Below are 18991 nucleotides of genomic sequence, written 5' to 3' on the forward strand. Positions count from 1 at the left end.
TGTGTGTGTGTGTGTGTGTGTGTGTGTCTAGGGTGGGGCGGGGCCTGTGTGTCAGCAGAGCCCTTGCAGAGTGGGCGGGGCCGCCGCATACTCGGGGGGCGGGGTCAGACGGAGAGGGCGGGGCCAATAGCAATTCCTTCCCTACCCACTTCTTCCTGGATAGCCCTGAACTGGCGGGACCCCCCAACCCTCTCGCCCATGGAATTCGGTCTCCTGACCTCTCCCCAGGGGCTACTCATGATTTGGAAGTTTTCATTGATGAGGTGGATAATGGTGAGCAGACGGTCGTCGTCGTAGTCGAAGCGGGAACCGAAGATCACAGAGCAGATAATGTTGGACACGGAGCGGCTCACCACAAACGTGGGGTCGAAGGGCTTGCCTGAAAGTGAAGGGCAAATGGGTCAAGGGGCGTGGCTCGAGACACAGTGTACGACAAACCAGGCCCCAGGCAGCAACCGCACTACATCCAACCCAACCGTATCAGTGTGACTCACAGCACTGAATGCCTGCTCCAGGCCACCTAACACAGCACAACAGCGCCCACAAAATATCTGGCAACACAACAGACAGCACAGAACGCACATTACCCTACACCACATCGACAGTAATACTAAACAGCTGCACAGGGTATTCTTGGTGACACAATACACAGCATACACAATACAAGTTTACACCCAGTGCCTGACAACACTACAACCTCACTCAGCAATGACACACAACACAACCCCTGACATCCAATGATCTGATGACCCAACGGATCACAGAAAGCAATACCAATACAGGGCATTCCCACATTGGCCATTACACAATAGCACAGCCCAGAAAACTGAATCTGGAGTTAACTAGACATGGTCTGGATTTTGGCTTGGCCTCTTAGTCTACATGTGACCTATGGGAACCAAATTCCCTTCTCTGAGCCTCAGTTTTCCCGCCTATAAAATGGGCTTGATGATAGTCTTCTCATGGGGCTCTTAAAAAGAGTCAGTGAATACACATTCACTGGGAATGCTTAGTTAAGGGCCATCATGCCATCATGAGCCAAAGAAAGGTGGTATGGTAGACTGAGTAATGCCCCCCGCCATGCTCCCACCCCCCACCCCCCCACCAAGATGTCCATGTCCCAATTCCAAAAGCCTGGGCATATGTGATTAAGTTAAGGATCTTGGGATGGGAGATTATTCTGGATTATCTAGGTGGGTTTAATGTAATCACATGGGTCCTTATAAGAAAGCAAAGGATCTGAGTAGAAAAGGTGATGTGATGGGAATTCCCTGGTGGTCCAGTGGTTGGTTCTTTGTGCTTCTACTGCCAAGGGCTCAGGTTCAATTCCTGGTTGGGAACTAAGATCAAGCTGCACAGTGTGGCCAACTCACAAACCCCCCAAAAGTGATGTGGTGATGGAAAGAGGGGGAGAGAGAGGAAGAGACATTGGCGGATGCTATGCTGCTGGATTTGAAGATGAAGGAAGGGGCTACAAGCTGAAGAATGCAGGCAGCCGAGAGGCTAAAAAAAGGTGAGGAATTGGATTGTCCTTTAGAACCTCCAGAAGAAGCCAGCTCTGCTGACCCAGTTTAAACTTTGGACCCCCAGAACTGGAGGAGAATAACTTTGTATTGTTTTAAGACATTAAATTTGTGGCAGTTTGTTGCAGTAGCAACAAGAAAATAATTCAGGCAGTTATTATTCTTTTACTTACATCATGTCATTTAATCCATGAGGTATTACCTGCCACTTCTCCCCCCAGAGTCAGCAAGATTTGGAGATCAGGGTAGAGGGCCATTTACCTTTCTCTGCCTCAATTTCTTCTGTAAAATGGGGTTCATGATAGTACTAATTTTGAGGTTTGGGTGATTTCTCTTTTCTAAAGGAGAACTGAAAAATTTTAAATTTACTTTGGCCATGCTGTGCAGCATGCCAGGACTTAGTTCCTGAACGAGGGCTGGAAACTGCACCCCCTGAAGTGGAGGTATGGAGTCTGAACCACTGGACCACCAGGGATGTCCCTGGGTGATTTTTCAAGGTGATATGCAGAGTTTTGGAACAGTGCTGGCATATGGTAGGCATCACTTTAAATGTTGATTATTAACTTTTTTTCATGGTTGACAGCTTTGACCTGGGTTTATATCCCATCTCTGGCACTTCTCAGGCACATGACTAACCTTTCTAGGCCTCAGCTTCATCACTTGTAATAACTCCCTAGGTTTTCTGGGAGGGTGCAACTTGTCAACACATGCAAAGAGTTTACCATAGTGCCTGGAATCTGTAAGCACTGGATAAATGGGTATTAATGTCTGGCATGAGGACTTTGGTATCTAAGACTTTGGTTTAAATCTTGGCTCTTCTACTTTCTAGCTTTATCATTTCAAGGTGGTTGCTCAATCTCTCTGTGCCTCAGTCTTCTCATCTGCAAGATGGATTGTTCCAAGGCTTAAGGGGCTTGTGCCTGAAAATGTGCTTAGCACAGGCCCCCACACATGGTGAGTTTTCAAGAGCAGCAGCAGCAGCATATTACCCGCCACGATGACAGGCTGCTGCTGCTGCTAAATCACTTCAGTTGTGTCCGACTCTGTGCGACCCGATAGATGGCAGCCCACCAGGCTCCCCCGTCCCTGGGATTCTCCAGGCAGGAACACTGGAGTGGGTTGCCATTTCCAATGACAGGAGCAGCGCTCCAAATAACACACAGAGACAGCACAACAAAGGGGCCAGGACATATTCTGCCACCCTGTGCATGCATGCTGAGTTGCTTCAGTTGTGTCCAATTCTGCGACCCTATAGACCATAACCTGCCAGGCTCCGCTGTCCATGGGATTCTCCAGGCAAGACTACTGGAGTGGGTGGCCAGGGGATCTTCTCCAGGGGATCTTCCCACCCCAGGGATCGAAACCTCATCTCTGCATTGGTAGGCAGGTTCTTTACTGCTAGCGCCACCTGGGACGCCCACTGTCACCCTACCTCAAGGAAACACAGTGTCACAAACGGATCCACCTCCAGGGGGCGCCTATCTTATCACCGGTCAAGTGAGAAGCCTCTAGGAGTTCTGAGTTCACACCCATGCTATCGTATGGGGCTGCCCTGACTCCCTAAGTAGGCTGGAGGTGAATGAGGGGTATGGGCTGCATGTGGGGAAACGGACCTTGGGTTTTCCGAAGCTCCTCCAGCAGGAAGTGTCCTTCTTCCAGGATCCGCTCCTCAATGGTCCTCTTCCCCATGCCGAAGTTGCGCAGAATTTGAACAGAATACTTTCTAAGGACTTTCCACCGGTCTCCATTGGAGAAGGCAATGCCTGGGTAGAAGGGAAGGGGCCAGCTCCACCAATGACCTATTCCCAAGATCGCTGTCAACTGAATCCCCTTTCCTGATGTTTGATAAGAGAAAGACCCCGAGTTTGGAATCTCTCCCCAGCCCTGCCAGTAAGTCCTTTCAGACCCTCTGGCCTGGGTCAGGTACCTCCTTTGAGCTTCCATAGGGCCTTGGGCTTTTCTCCCCACAGTCATGCTTACCCTGTCTCTGTTTCTGCTACCACAGACCTGACGACTCTGGGCTGTCACTGTCTGACAAGGAAGCTGCCCTCTTCATTGAACTGTGAAAGCGGGGTGGGGGCCTGTCTTGGCCATCACTGTACTCCTAGGAGCACAATAGGAGCTGCAATAGGATATGCGGTCTCATATGTGTTCATCTTTGAGTCCTCTAGTCCTCCAGTCCTCAGGGAACTGGATGCTAAAGAGGAAGAAAGTATCATGTTTTGCCTTCATTGTGTGCATCATCTCATCGACCTCTTGTAGCAGCCTTCTCATGATAATAGACTGAGGGTGGAGAGGGGAGGGCCCAAAGGTGCAGGCTAGGCGGAAGAACCCTGCTGTTACCCTATGTACTGAATAATTAGATGCTGGCTATTTCTGGTAACAGATGATGTATATATATCCAGATGTTTTCTGTGTAAAAGTAGCGGGCATTTCTCTACCTCCTTGCATCTGGACAGGTGAGGTCATAAGATCACGCCAGGAGACATGAAGGTAGCAAGTGTACTCAGTATCCAATAGGTGTTCTTTTTTTCTCTTTCTTTTCTTTTAAAAAAAGTTAGAACTTTCCAACTTCAGATCCTGGGGCAGCTGGGACCCATCTAGTGTAAGGGCAAGGGGGAGCCGTAGTGATTCTTTAGGGGGAGACGAATAGTCTAGGAGATAGGTCTCCAGGACCCCCTTTTCATTTAGAGCAACTTTCTTCTTTCCTTCCCACCTACCTCCCCTTCCCTCTTTTCCTCTTTCCTTCCTTTTCTTTTTGTTCTTTCCTTCTCATATATTGGGCCGTGCCACACAGCTTCCTTTGAGTAAGAGACTTATGTTACAAAAATTCCACAAGACTAGGTGACTTCCAGACCTACAGAGGACAAGATACTGAACTAGGAGAGGTTTGGAGTGAGTGATGTGAGTTGCTGGGTGGATGGGGATGAAGCTGGGTGTGAGTTGGGTTGGGGACGAAAGTGGGGATGAGGGGAGATAACGGGGTAGATGAGAAGTTGGGTCTGAGATTAGTGTGGGGATGGAACTGGGTAGAATGAGAGTGATTGGTGGATTGGGGTTGAGATTGAGCTTGGGGGTTGGGTCGATATGTGGTAGTATTGGTTTTGGCGACAGTAGAGGGATATAGGTCAAAAGTGAGACCTAGGGACTGCAAACTTCAGTAGGTGACTGAGATAGAAAATGGGGCTGGGGAGGAAAATGATAATGGAATTGAGTTTGACTAAAGGATCAGGATGGGTTAATACTAGATTTTACTATGGAGATTGGGAGAGGTTTGTAGTGGGAATGGAGGCTGCAGTGAGGTATAGTCAGTGTTGAGAGAGAGATGGAGTTGAGATTGAAATGGGAACATGGAAACGGGGTTGGTGGGGATCGGGGAGAAGTGGACAATACAGACTGGGGCAAGATAATTAAGCCACTTGACTGAGATGGAAATTTGATGATGTGGTTAGGGTAGAGAGAAGCACTGCAATGAGAGTCGGCGTTGGATTGGGTTGGAGTTGGGTGGAGATGGGAATGGGTGTAGAAGTACAATTCAAGATGCCTGAAGGAGGGATTTCCCTGGAAGTCCAGTGGTTAAGACTCTGCTTCAAATGCAGGGAGTATGAGTTCCATCCTTGGTCAGGGAACTGAGATCCCACATGCCGCATGGCACAGCCAGAGGAAGAAGAAGAAGAAGAAGAAAAAAAAAAGGTGGTGGTGGGGTTTGGGGGTGGTGAAGGTGGGACAGACTTCACCCTACTTGGCTCCACTCCACCTGGGGTCATCAGTGACATCAGAAGTCCTGAGTGTCACCAAAATTGGGAGGCCATTCTTCTGCCCTATTCCCTCCCTCCGTGTGGAATGGGTGGGGAGTGGAGGAGGCGGGAGCAGGCTCACCGTTGCCCTTGGTGAAGTTGAAGAAGATAGGGTAGTCGCCGCGGCCACCGAACTCGTCCGCCTGGTCCACCAGAGCCTCCTTCACGGCTTGGTACCCGCTGAGGACCACCACCCGTTTGGGCCCCAGGTACACCGTGTACACTGCGCCGAATTCCTTGCTCAGCTGAGGGTAAGAAGACAGAGGTCACAGGGGGCTCTGGGGCCAGGGACCCCTCTCCCTTAGCCCTCCCTTCAGCCAAGCCTAGTCTTTTGACCTTGGTGAGGGAGGTCAGCATATCTTGGGAGCGAAGCTGCAGCAAATTTCCCAGGAATGGGAGGGCCCTGGGGCCTGGGGGCAGCCGGCCCTTGCCCTTTGAGCTGGTGGTCAGGAGTAGGCAGACAAGAGCCAGGATCAGGAGCAAGATGGCTGTACTTATGCTGTCCATGGTGCAGGCAGTTGCAGGCACCTGGGTTGGGAGTTGGGCAGGGAGAAGGCAGCGCTGGGGAGGGAGTGAGAGCCTTTCACTCCTCATCTCCTTCTGGAGACTTGCCTCCCCCAACCCCCAGAAATGGGAGCAGATGGAGAGGAAAAAGGAAGTAGAGAGAGGGAGACACTGGAAAAGGCCAGGGGATGGGAGAAGAGATGGAAGGAGAGGGGAAGGGAGGGAGAGAGAGAAAAAAGGGCATGAGGTAATCAAAATACAGAGAGACAGAAATCAAGACCGATGGAGGGGGACAGAAGAGAGATAGAGACAGAGAGACAGAGACTAAAAGAGACAGAGTTACATGCAGAGATAAGTGAAAGTGAAAGTGAAGTCGCTCAGTGTGCCCGACTCTTTGCGACCCCATGGACTGTAGCCTACCAGGCTCCTCCGTCCATGGGATTCTCCAGGCAAGAGTACTGGAGTGGGTTGCCATTTCCTTCTCCAGGAGATCTTCCCCACCCAGGGATCGAACCTGGGTCTCCTGCATTGCAGGCAGACGCTTTACCATCTGAGCCACCGGGGAACAAAAAACAGAGTGAGCTATCTGGATATCTGTGCATGTCTACCTTCTATGTATCTAGTTATCTGTTTATCTATTCAGGAGTCAGACACGCCTGAACAACAACTACAATCTATTATCTGTCTGTCTGTTGTCTGTCTTCAGTCTGTTATCTATCGATGTCTATCTATTTAACTATCTGCCTACCAGCTATCAATTTTCATCTATCATCTTTCACATAGGGATATAGAGAGATAGAGACACACAGGAACTGAGACAGACAAATCAAGACAGAGAAATAGCCAGACAGAGAGAAGTCACAGAAAGAGAGGCAGACAGAGAGAGACTAGAGAGGGGAGATCGAACTAGAGAAGACACAGAGCTAGAGAAAGAGACGAGAGATGGGGGGAGACAGAGATATACCCTGACTGAGAGACATAGAGATGGACACTGACAGATAGGAGGAAGAGGGTGACGAGCAGATGGAGAGAGGAGGCAGAGGCAAGCCCAGAGGCCAGTGGAGAAGAGAGTGACAGACACAGAGAGACGTGGAGGGAGACAGACAGACACTCAGACGGACAGACAGAGAGACGGGCAGGGGACATTCGACGGAGACAGGCAGAGACAGTGGGAGGGCATAAGCAGAAACAGACCGAAAGGTGTCCTGAACCCAGGAGTCACATTGCAGAAAGAGATGCCACCTGGCTGGGTAAAGTGCGTCACAAAGAGTGCCAGTGCCAAGCCCTGGCTCGGAACTCTGAAACGCTTTGGTAAATTCAAGAACAGGGTCCCAGAGACAGCCCCTGAGAGATAGACCCAGAGACCCCTCAGAGGAGCTGACAAGGCAGACCCCGGCCAGTCTCAGGACAGGGAGATGGAGCCAGTGACCCTCTCTCTTGAGAGTCACCCCCTCTTCTGTGACCAGCCCTCTGCCTGCTGAGCTGCTGAGGGGTGTGCTGGAGGGACCAATCCGGCTGGCAGCGGCTGCTCCAGATGTGTGCCCAGGAGCTCGGAACTGAGGGGTGGGAGCTGCCCTTAAATCATCTCCGTCCACCCCTGCTTACCACTCTTTTCCCTAGTTCATCTGGTGAGTGACTTAATCCCTCCCACTTTCCTGCCTTCCTTGCCTGGGCTGGGGCTCACAGCCAGCTGGAATGAGGCCTCGAATGAGTGCCTTGGGAGCCCTGCCTTCTCCTCCCCTGGGCTGACCTTACCTCTTCTCACTGTGGCCAGTGCTGGCCATCTGTCCTGGATTGGGGGTGAAGTCTTCTCTATTTTTTGTTGTTGTTGCCACTGGGGATCCTGGATCTAGTTCTGGGTCTGGTTTAGAATTGTAGGGCTTTGGCCAAATGAAGGGGTAGGGATGAAGTCAGGGTCTCTGTACTGGGGTGGGAAAGGATTCTCATTTTCTGGGGCCCCGTTTTCACAGCTCTTCTCACCCTTCTCTGTCTCTTGCGGTTTGTCTCTGAAATTCTGTACGTGTCTCCGCTTTGGCCTCTGCATCTTCTAGTCTCTTTTTTATGTCTCTGTCGCTCCCCGTCTCTCTTCCTCTGTGTCTCTATCTTTCACCATCTCTTCTGCCCCCTCATTTTCTTTGTGGCCTTTCTCTTTTCTCCCTGCTTCTCTCTCTCCACAGTCTTTCTCAGTCGCTCTCTCCTCCTGACTGAGTGTCTGTCTGTCTCTCACGCCTCCAAGAGGTGGAGTGCAGTGGACAGGACTGAAGCCAGACTGAGGATCAAGGAAGACTTGGGAGAAGGGCAGGGCAGGCAGGAACCTCACTAGACAGGGCCTCAGATGTGAAGGGTACCCCCGCTACTGCCCACCTCCACTTCTGCCTCTCTCCTAAGCCCCCCACCTGCTCTGATTCTATCCTTGTCTCTTTACCCCCAGAAACTGACCACACTCAACTCCTAGCTAGGTCAGAAGGGCAGGTTGCAAAAACCTGAAGGGGGCTAGGACTCTAGTTCCTTGGAGGGTAAGGTGTGCGAGAGAGTCCCAGAGGTTAAGAGTCTGCAAGGCCAAGTGGAGGTTTTGTTCCGCCCTCCACCTCCCCGGCAACCAGGTCCATTGGTAAACACCATGGTGGTTGTTTTTCCCATGGAGGGTGGGGGAGGAAGTGCTTCGAGGTCCTGGGGAATTTGATATCCCAGATCTCAGGCCCCTGTTAGGGTGGAGGTGGGGCCTGTGCTACTGTTTCAGTCCCAGAAAGGCTGGTTAGGGCAGGTCCTGGAAGAGGGGTAAAGGCTTGATTATGGGATTATGGATCTCTAGTTTCCCTTGGCATGAACCCCTACTTCTGGGGGAGAGGAGTAGTACTTGACGTATGGGAACCCCCACAAGTGACTTTTCTCTGACCCCAGAACTGGGTTGAGAGGGGCCTCTTGGGACTTGCCTTAGTGGGGAACTTGGGACTCCTGAGAAAGGGAGTTTTAAGGGGCTTTGAGTTCTTCTTATGGTCTGACTTGCTGCCCTGCTGCAGAAGGAATGTAGGGTAGGGAGGGATGTATTGTGACTTTCCTTAGCTGTTGACATTTGGGCTAGTAATTCTCTTGGGGTGGAAGCTGTCCTGTGAGTGGCAGGATGTTTAGCAGTATCTCTGGTTTCTACCTCCTAGATGTCAGTAGTAACCCCCCTGCCAGGTGTAAAAATAAAAAATTACCCCGGATATTATTTAATGTCCACTTGGGGGCAAAGGCCAACCCAGTTGGGAAGTGAAGGTGTAATGGGAGAAACTGAAAGACACCCAAGGGCAGCTGAACTTTCCTGATCTCCAACTGGCCTCTTCTTGACTTCCAACACATACATTTAAATTTTTAAAAATTAATTTATTTGTTTTTGGGTGCTCTGGGTCTTTGTTTCTGCACCTGGCTTTTCTCTAGTTGTGGCAAGCAGGGGTTGCTCTCTTCGGGTTCGATCCCTGCGGTTGGAAAGAACCCCTGGAGAAGGAAATGACAACCCACTCCAGTATTCTTGCCTGGAGAATCCCATGGACAGAGGAACCTGGCAGGCTACAGTCCATGAGGTTGCAAACAGCTGGACATGACTGAAGCAACTTGGCATGGCATCGGGTTACTCTCTAGTTGCGGTTCTAGGCTTTTCATTGTCGTGGTTTCTCTTATTTTGGAGAGTAGGCCCGACCAGGGCTCAGTAGTTGTGGTGAATAGGGCTTAGTTACTCTGTGTCATATGGAATCCTCCCAGAGCAGGGATCGAACTCTTATCCCCAGCATTGGCAGGCAGATTCTTAACCACTGAACCACTGGGGAAGTCCCAACACTTACATTATTCTCTGCCCTCTCAAACCTCCAGACCCTTTCGTCCCTCTGTTGACGGTCTCATCTCTTATCCCATAGAAAAAGCAGCATGCTCACCCACCTACCAGAATCTGAGCCACATATGTAGCCTTGCTTTCCTGACAGAGAAAAGGCAACATTTCCTTCTTCTTCTTTTTTTTTTTTTTTTGTGTGTGGGATCTTAATTCCCTGACCAGTGATGGAATCCGTGGCCCCTGCAGTGAAAGCGCAGATTCCTAACCACTGGACCACCAGGGAATTCCCAAGTGCAGCTTTTCCTGAAGGTGACAGGGCATCCCACCCCTGTCACTAGCTGGATGGCTTTCTTTCTCTTTATTGCATTGTGTTTTGTGTGGATGTGGGCAGATGGACTTTTTTCCTGGTTTACAATTCTTTAAGGTAAAATTTACATGTAATGAAATATACAAATTGGGACTAATAGATACAAACTACTACATATAAAATAGATAAATAATAAGGTCCTATTGTACAACATAGGGAACTATGTTCAATACCTTATAATAACCTATAATGGAAAAGAATATGAAAAGAATATATATATACACACACACTTATATTTATATAGGGGCTTCCCTGGTGGCTCAGTGGTAAAGAATCCACCTGCCAATGCAGGAGACACGAGTTTGATCTCTGGTCTAGAAAGATCCCACATGCCTTGGAGCTACTAAGTTTGTGCACCACAAATATTGAGACCGTGCTCTAGAGCCCAGGAACCACAACTATTGAACCCATGCATCACCACTACTGAGCCCGTGAGCCTAGAGTCTGCTCCTCAAGAGAAGCCCATGCATCACAACGAAAAGTAGCCCTGTTCACCAGAAGTAGAGACAAGCCCTCAGAGCATGAAGACCCAGCACAGCAAATAAATAAATGAAATTATTTAAAGAAAGAATTGAAGATTGAAGGCAAAAGAAAAAGAGGACAGCAGAGGATGAAATGGTTAGATAGCATCACCGACTCAATGGACATGAATTTGAGCAAACTGCGGGAGACAGTGGAGGGGGAAGCCTGGTGGGCTGCCTTCCATGAGGTCGCAAAGAGTAGGACACAACTCAGCAACTGAACAACAACAACAACAACAACATTTTACAAAAGAATACATCAGTTCAGTTCAGTTCAGTCGCTCAGTCGTGTCCGACTCTTTGCGACCCTATGAATCGCAGCACACCGGGCCTCCCTGTCCATCACCAACTCCCGGAGTTTACTCAGACTCACGTCCATCGAGTCAGTGATGCCATCCAGCCATCTCATCCTCTGTCATCCCCTTCTCCTCCTGCCCCGAATCCCTCCCAGCATCAGAATCTTTTCCAGTGAGTCAACTCTTCTCATGAGGTGGCCAAAGTACTGGAGTTTCAGCTTTAGCATCATTCCTTCCAAAGAAATCCCAGGGCTGATCTCCTTCAGAATGGACTGGTTGGATCTCCTTGCAGTCCAAGGGACTCTCAAGAGTCTTCTCCAACACCACAGTTCAAAAGAATACATACATGCTGCTAAGTCGCTTCAGTCGTGTCCAACTCTGTGCGACCCCGTAGACGGCATCTCACCAGGCTCCCCTGTCCCTGGGATTCTCCAGACAAGAACACTGGAGTGGGTTGCCATTTCCTTCTCCAACACATGAAAGTGAAAAGTGAAAGTGAAGTCACTCAGTTGTGTCCGACTTTTAGTGGCCCCATGGACTGCAGCCTACCAGGCTCCTCCGTCCATGGGATTTTCCAGGCAAGAGTACTGGAGTGGGGTGCCATTGCCTTCTCCGATACATACATACATATATATATCTGAATCACTTTGCTATACACCAGAAACTAACAAACGGACTTCCCTGGTGGTCCAGTGGTGAAGAATTCCAATGCAGGGGATGTGGGTTCAATCCCTGATTAGGGAACTAAGATCCCACATGCTGTGGAGCAACTAAGCTGGAGTGCCACAGCTACTGAGCTGGCAAGCTCTAGAGCCTATGCTTCACAACTAGAGAAGACCCTGCACGCTGTAACTAGAAAAAGCCTGAGTGCTTCCTTGAAGACCCGGTGCAGCCAAAATTAAAACAAAACAAAACTAATACAACATTGTAAATCAACTATAGTTCAATTAAAAAAAACACACAAATCTTGCATGAACATTTACTAAGTTTTGACTGCATATGCTGGTGTAGGGCTTCCCTGGTGGCTCATCTGTAAAGAGTCAATTTATTAAAAAAAAGAAATATTTTAAAACAACAGTACAATTTGATTCTGAAAGATTCTGTATGGGAAAAATTAGGGTCTTAAACTCTAGATTATTTTATTTCCAAAGAATTAATTTACTTATTTTTGGCTGGGCTGGGCCTTCATTGCTACAAGCAGGCTTTCTCGAGTTGCAGCAAGTTCGGGGCCACTGTTCATTGCAGCATGTGGGCTTCTCATTTTGATGGCTTCTCTTGTTGCTGAGCACCGGCTCTAGGGCACAGGCTTCATTTGTTGTGGCAAATGGATCTAGTTATCCCTCTGCATGAAGGTTCTTCCTGTACCAGAGATTGAACCCAGGTCCTCTGCATTGGCAGATGAATTCTTAACCACTGGACTACCAGTGAAGTCCTCTATATGGCTTTATGTTACTCAGTTATAGCCTTTTGCTTCCCCTTCAGTATGACACATAGAAAGAGCATGGATTTTGCAGTCAGTAGATTCAGATTAAAATCCTGATTCTATAACTTGAAAGTTGTGTGACATTGAATGAGTTACCGAATGTCTCTGTACCTCACTTTCTTTAGGAGTGAAATGGAGATAATGGGCTTTATACTGGGCTTTACATAATGGGCTTTACATTCCAGCCCATAATGAAGTGCCTGACCCAGGACTCAAGATATGTTAAACAAATGACTGAAAAGTGTCAGGAATGTTCCTGGTACATGGCCTGCATTTAATGATAAATCTCCTACACACTTATGTATGCCTGGTAATTTTTGATTGGATGTCAGTCTTCATAAATTTTACCTTGTGGGTGATGGATATTTTTGTGTTCCTATAAATATTCTTGAATTTTATTCTGTGATGAAGTTAAGTTACCTAGATATCTTTTGTGAACATTAACAAAAATGTAATTTCAAACTTAACAAAAAGCTTCAAGAATAGTACAAGGAACTTTTATGTACAATTTCCTCTGATTTACCAACTGTTAACATTTTTTCCCTGGTGGTTTAGACGGTAAAGCGTCTGCCTACAATGTGGGAGACCAGGGTTCGATCTCTGGGTTGGGAATATCTCCTGGAGGAGGAAATGGCAACCCACTCCAGTACTCTTGCCTGGAAAATTCCATGGAAGGAGGAGCCTGGTTAGGCTACAGTCCACGGGGTCGCAAAAAGTCAGACACGACTGAGTGACTTCAATGTCAATGTCAATGTCAGCATTTTTTCACTCTATCAAAATCTCTCTTTTTCTCTATTTCTCTATGAATTGAGAGTAAATTGTAGCCCAGGTGCCCTTATACCTCTAAAGTGCTCAGTGTGTATTTTTTAAGAACAAGCACACTTTTTATTACATTGATAGTAGTAGTATCAAAATAGAAAATTTAGTATTGTTGCAATATTATTTAATCTTCTGGTAATATTTCAATTTTACTAGTTGTCCAAATGATGTTCATTATAATAATTTTTTTCTGGTTTGGAAGACCAGATGAGAGTCTCTTTTAATCAAAGTCTGTTCCTCAACTTTTATTTTTTTAAAATAATTAATTTTTGCTGTGCTGACAGACCTTTGTCAGTGCAGGGGAGAAGTCCCAACTTCTGAACCACCAGGGAATTCCCCTTCAACCTTTATTTGTTTTTGAAGCCATTGGCAAATTTGGCAAATCCTAGCCACTCATTTTTTAATGCCGAATGTCTCTGTGCTTCACTTTCTTTATGAGTGGAATGGAGGTAATACCTTACATTCCAGCCCATAATGAAGCGCCTGACCAGAACTCAAGATTTGTTAAACAAATGACTGGATCACATCAGGAATGTTCCTGGTACATGGCCCGCATTTCATGATAAATCTTCTACACATCTATGTATGCCAAGTAATTTTTAAAAAAACGTTAATTTATCTTTAATTGGAGGATAATTGCTTTACAATATTGTGTTGGTTCCTGCCATACATCAACATGAATCAACCATAGGTATGCACATGTCCCCTCCCTCTGTAACCACCCTCCCACCTCCCACGCCATCCTGCCCCTCTAGGTTGTCACAGAGCACTGGGTTGAGCTCCCTGAGTCATACAGCACATTCCCACTGGTGATCTATTTTACGTATGGCGATGTCCGTTTCCGTGCTTCTCTCTCCATCGGTCCCGCCGGCCCCTTCCCCCACTGTGTCCACAAGTCCATTCTCTATGTCTGCATCTCCATTGCTCCCTGCAAGTTGATGCATGGGTACCATCTTTCTAGATTCCATATATATACGTTAATATATGATATTTGTCTTTCTGATTTCGTATAATAGGCTCTAGGTTCATCCACCTCATTAGAACCAACTCAAAAGCATTCCTTTTTTATAGCCAAGTAATATTCCATTGTGAATATGTACCACAACTTCTTTATCCATTTGTCTGTTGATGGACATCTAGGTTGCTTCCATGTCCTATCTCTTGTAAATAGAGCCGCAATGAACATTGTGGTTCATGTCTTTTCAATTATGGTTTTCTCAGGGTGCATGCCCAGTAAGTGGGATTGCTGGGTCATATGGTGGCTTTATTCTTAATTTTCTAAGGACTGTCGTACTGTCTTCAATTGATACTGCCTGTATCAATTTGCATTTCCATCAACAGTGCAAGAAGATTTCCTTTTCTCTACGTTATCTCCAACGTTTGTTGTTTGTAGACTTTTGATGATGGCCATTCTGACCAGTGTGAAATAGATAGCTCATTGTAGTTTTGATTTGCATTTCTCTAATAATGAGTGATGTTGGTCATCTTCCCATGCATTTGTTAACCATCTGTATGTCTTTGGAGAAATGTGTGTTTAGGACTTCTGCCCACATTTTGGTTGGGTTGTTTGTTTTTTGGGTGTTGAGTTGCATGAGCTACTTGTAAATGTTGGAGATTAATCCTTTGTCGGTTGTTTCATTTGCTATGATTTTCTCCCGTTCTGAGGGTTGTCCTTTCACCTTGTTCATAGTTTCCTTTGCTGTGAGAGAGCCTTTACATTTAATAAGGTCCCATTTGTTTATTTTTGTTTTTTCCCATTACTCCAGGAGGTGGGTCATAGAGGATCTTGGAGTTTTATGTCTGAGAGTGTTCTGCCTATGTTCTCATCTAAGAATTTTATGGTTTCTGCCTGGTAATTTTTGATTGGATGTCAGTCATTGTAAATTTTACCTTGTCAGTACTGGATATTTTTGTGTTCCTGTAAATATTCTTGAGTCTTATTCTGTCATGAAGTTAAGTTATTTGGGAATCTTTTGTGAACATTTGAAAAGTATATAATTCCAAACTTAATGAAAAGTTGCAAGTATAATACAAGAAACTTTTATGCACATTTTCCTCTGACTCATCAATTGACAACATTTTGCCACCCTTTATCAGCGTCTCTCTTTTTCTCTATTTCCCTGAGTTAGATAAATTGTTTGATAATTAATTGTAGCCTCGGTGTCCTTATATCTCTAAAATGTTCAATGAGTATTTCCAAAGAAGGACACTTTTTATTACCTTGAGAGTAATATTATCAAAATAGAAAAATTTAGGATTGATATTATTTAATCTTCTGGTAATATTTCCATTTTGGTAGTTGTCCAAATAATGTTCATTATAATAATTTTTTTTCTGGTTTGGAAGACCAGATGAGAGTCTATTTTAATTGAAGACTGTTCCTCAATTTTTTTTTTAATATAACTTTTATTTTTTCCTGTGCTGACAGGACCTTGTCAGTACATGGGAGGAGTCCTAACAGATGGACCACCAAGGAATTCCTCTTCAACCTTTGATTTGTTTTTGAAGCCACTGGCAGATTTGGCTAATCCCTAGCCATCCATTTTGTATACTGGATATCTTTGTACTTCACTTTCTTTATGAGTGGAATGGAGGTAATACTTTACATTCCAACCCATAATGAAGTGCCTGACCCAGAACTCAAGATTTGTTAAACAAATGACTGAATAACACTAGGAATGTTCCTGGTACATTGCCTGCATTTCATGATAAATCTTCTACACACAGGTTGTTTCATTTGCTATGATTTTTTACCATTCTGAGGGTTGTCTTTTCTCCTTGTTTACAGTTTCCTTTGCTGTGTAAAAGCTTTTAATTTTAATTAGGTCTCATTTCATTATTTTTGCATCCATTACTCTAGGAGGTGGATCATAGAGAATCTTGCTGTGATTTATGTTATACAATGTTCTACCTCTGTTTTCCTCTAAGTGTTTTATAGTTTCTGCCTGGTAAGTTTTGATTGGATGTCAGTTATCGCAAATTTTTCCTTGTTGGGTGCTGGATATTTTCATGTTCCTGTAAATATTCTTGAGTTTTATTCTGTGATGAAGTTAAGTTACTCAAATCTTTTGTGAACATTAAAAGATATATGTAATTCCAAACTTAATGAAAAGCTTCAAGAATAGTACAAGGAACTTTTATGTACATTTTCCTCTGATTCACCAATTGATAACATTTTGCTACACTTTATCAAAGCCTCTCTTTTTCTCTGTTTCTCTATGAATTATTTGAGAGTAAATTGTAGCCCAGCTACCCTTATAGCTCTAAAGTGTTCAGTGTGTATTTGCAAAAAACAAGGACACTTTTTATTACATTAGTAGTAATATTATCAAAATAGAAAAAATTAATATTGATACAATATTATTTAATTTTCTGATAATGTTTTGATTTTACTAGTCCAAAGAATATTTGTTATAACAATTTTTTTTCCAGTTTGGAAGACCTAATAAGAATCTCTTTTAACTGAAGACTGTTCCTCAACCTTAACTTTTTTTAATCTAATTTTTTTTTTTAACTGCTCTGACAGACCCCTGTCATTGCAGGCACAGAATCCTAACCACTGGACCACTAGGGAATTCTCCTTTAACTTTTATTTGTCTTTGAAACCATTGGCAAATTTGACAAGTACTAGTCACTCATTTTGAATACTGGCCCTTAATTTTGATCTTTATTTTTTCATGATTAAATCCATATTATGAACCTTTGGCAGGAAAATTACAGAGGTGTTGTTTTGTTCTTCTTAGTGTCTCATTTCAGGAAGTACCAGATATCATTTGACCAATTATTGGTGTTGTTAACTTTGAACATATGGTTAAGAGTAGGGGAAAGTTTTCCGGAATTCTTCATTGTGAAGTTATTTCCCTTTGTAATGAACACAGGTTCCCTCCTACTTAATTCACTTCGGATTCCAACAGAACTTGACCTCCAATTCTCCTCCAACCTCAGTGGCTGCTCCTTATTGTGTCCTCATCTCCCCGACTTTCAAATGTTGGAGCTCAGTCCTTGAATCGATTCTCTTTTTTCTAGTATTCTTTCCCTAGTTGATCTCTTCCAGACCTACGACTTTATTTATTTATTTTTGGCTGCCCTGAGTCTTCGTCTCTGCCAGCAGGCTTTCTCTAGTTGTGGCAAGTGAGGACTACCCTTTCTTGTGGTGTGCAGGCTACTCATTTTGGTGGCTTCTTTTATTGCGGAGCATGGGCTCTAGGTGCCCAGTCTTCAGTAACTGCAGCACACGGGCTCAGTAGTTATGGTGCATGGACTTAGTTCCTCCAGGGCATGTGGGATCTTTCCAGACCAGGGATCAACCTGTGACCCCTGCATTGGCAGGCAGATTCTTATCCACTATGCCACCAGGAAAGTTGAGCCTTAGGACTGTAAATACCATATACTGACGACTCCCAAATTTATCGCTCTACTCCAAGCTCTCCCCTGAGTTCCAGACTGTAATTGAACTTAATAAATCCAAAACAGAACTCTTGATATCACACTCCACAACTGCTCTCCCCCAGGCTTCTCCTCAGACAAGGAAACACATACAGTTTTCCATTATCTGGATCCTCTCAAACTCAGGTTCATACTTCTGCCATTTCTCTTTCCTTTCTCTGCTTCCTCTGCTCTCATTTCTTGCTCTTTTTCAGTGTTTCAAGTTTATGTCAGCTCAGGGAACTTTTATGTACATTTTCCTCTGATTCACCAATTGATAACATTTTGCTACACTTTATCAAAGCCTCTCTTTGCACTTACTGTTTCCCCATCCTCTTCACCGTCTCCCTATATTGATGTGGCTTGCCCCTGTCTTAGTCTGTTTGGGTTACTTTCACAAAAGCATCACAGGCTGCGTAGCTTATAAACAGTAGAGAAAAAAAAAATTGCTCACAGTTCTGAAGCCTGGAAGTCTGAGATCAGGGTGCCAGCATGGTCAGGTGGCAGCCCTGGTCCAGGTCTGAGACTTCTTGTGTCTTCAAGTGGTGAAAAGGGCTAGGGAGTTCTGAGATCTCTCTCTCTCTCTTTTAAGATATTGATCTATTTGGCTGCACCAAGTATTAGCTGCAGCATGGGCTCTTCAGTCTTCATCGAGGCATGCAGGCTCTTTAGTTGGGGCAGGTGGGATCTAGTTCTCTGATCATAGATTGAACCTGGGTTCCCTGCATTAGGAGCATGGAGTCTTAGCCCCTAGACCACCAGAAAATTTCCTGTAGTATATCCTTTATCAGTACACTAATCCCATCCATGAGGGGTCCACCCTCATGACCAGATCACCTCCAAAGATTCCCACCTGCCAATATCATCACCTTTGGCAACATATGAAATTGGGTGAGGGGACACATTCGGATGTGTCCGCATATTAGTTAGGCTTCAGTTCAAATATCACCAGTCCAGAGAGTCCTTTCTTGACAAATTTGTCTAAATTACCAGCCTCTTACTCCATTGGCTTATCCAGCTTAATTTTTTTCTTTGTAGTAATTATTACTCTCTGAAATATTATGTTATTTGTTTGTGTTTCTAGAATCAGCTTTCCCCACTAGCATATCAGTTCAGTGAGAATGAAGGATTTGGTCAGTTTCATTCAAAACCGTGTCCCCAGTGCTTGGGAGAATGCCTGAAGTCAAGTAGAATATTAATAAAAACTTGTTGAATCATTGACTGAATGACTGAATTGAATGGGATCAGAGGCTGGTCTGCTTAAAAGTCTAGAGTCTTAAGACTGGAGGACAGCGGCCGGCGGCCGGCAGGCGGCGGGTGCCCATCCTCCGGCGGCAGCTGCGCGGAAGCCCCGCACGTCCCCGCGTCCTTCACCGACTCTCCGGGCGCGCGGGCCGGCGGGCCGGGGCGGGCGGGGGTCTCCCGGAGGCCGCGCGCTCGGAGCCGCC

The 18991-nt window shown here is 45.7% G+C and overlaps 1 protein-coding gene and 1 non-coding gene across 2 annotated transcripts in view; both read right to left on the minus strand.

Moving 5' to 3' along the window:
* The window catches only part of LOC104995373 (cytochrome P450 2F3), an 11484-nt gene extending 4019 nt beyond the window's left edge, over positions 1 to 7465 (minus strand). The window contains exons 1-5 of the mRNA XM_010849254.1: positions 7299 to 7465; positions 5657 to 5848; positions 5403 to 5565; positions 3137 to 3286; positions 219 to 379 (exon numbers count right to left, since the gene is read on the minus strand). Of these exons, the coding sequence (XP_010847556.1) occupies positions 219 to 379; positions 3137 to 3286; positions 5403 to 5565; positions 5657 to 5827 (645 nt within the window). The 5' untranslated portion in view covers positions 5828 to 5848; positions 7299 to 7465. The remainder of the gene's footprint in view (positions 1 to 218; positions 380 to 3136; positions 3287 to 5402; positions 5566 to 5656; positions 5849 to 7298) is intronic.
* TRNAC-GCA lies at positions 6318 to 6389 on the minus strand. Its single transcript has one exon. It is a non-coding gene; the product is annotated as a tRNA-Cys (tRNA).
* Positions 7466 to 18991: the final 11526 nt, after the last annotated feature.

This window comes from Bison bison, unplaced genomic scaffold (genome assembly GCF_000754665.1).
Source record: "Bison bison bison isolate TAMUID 2011002044 unplaced genomic scaffold, Bison_UMD1.0 scf7180017864280, whole genome shotgun sequence".
Taxonomy (NCBI): domain Eukaryota; kingdom Metazoa; phylum Chordata; class Mammalia; order Artiodactyla; family Bovidae; genus Bison; species Bison bison.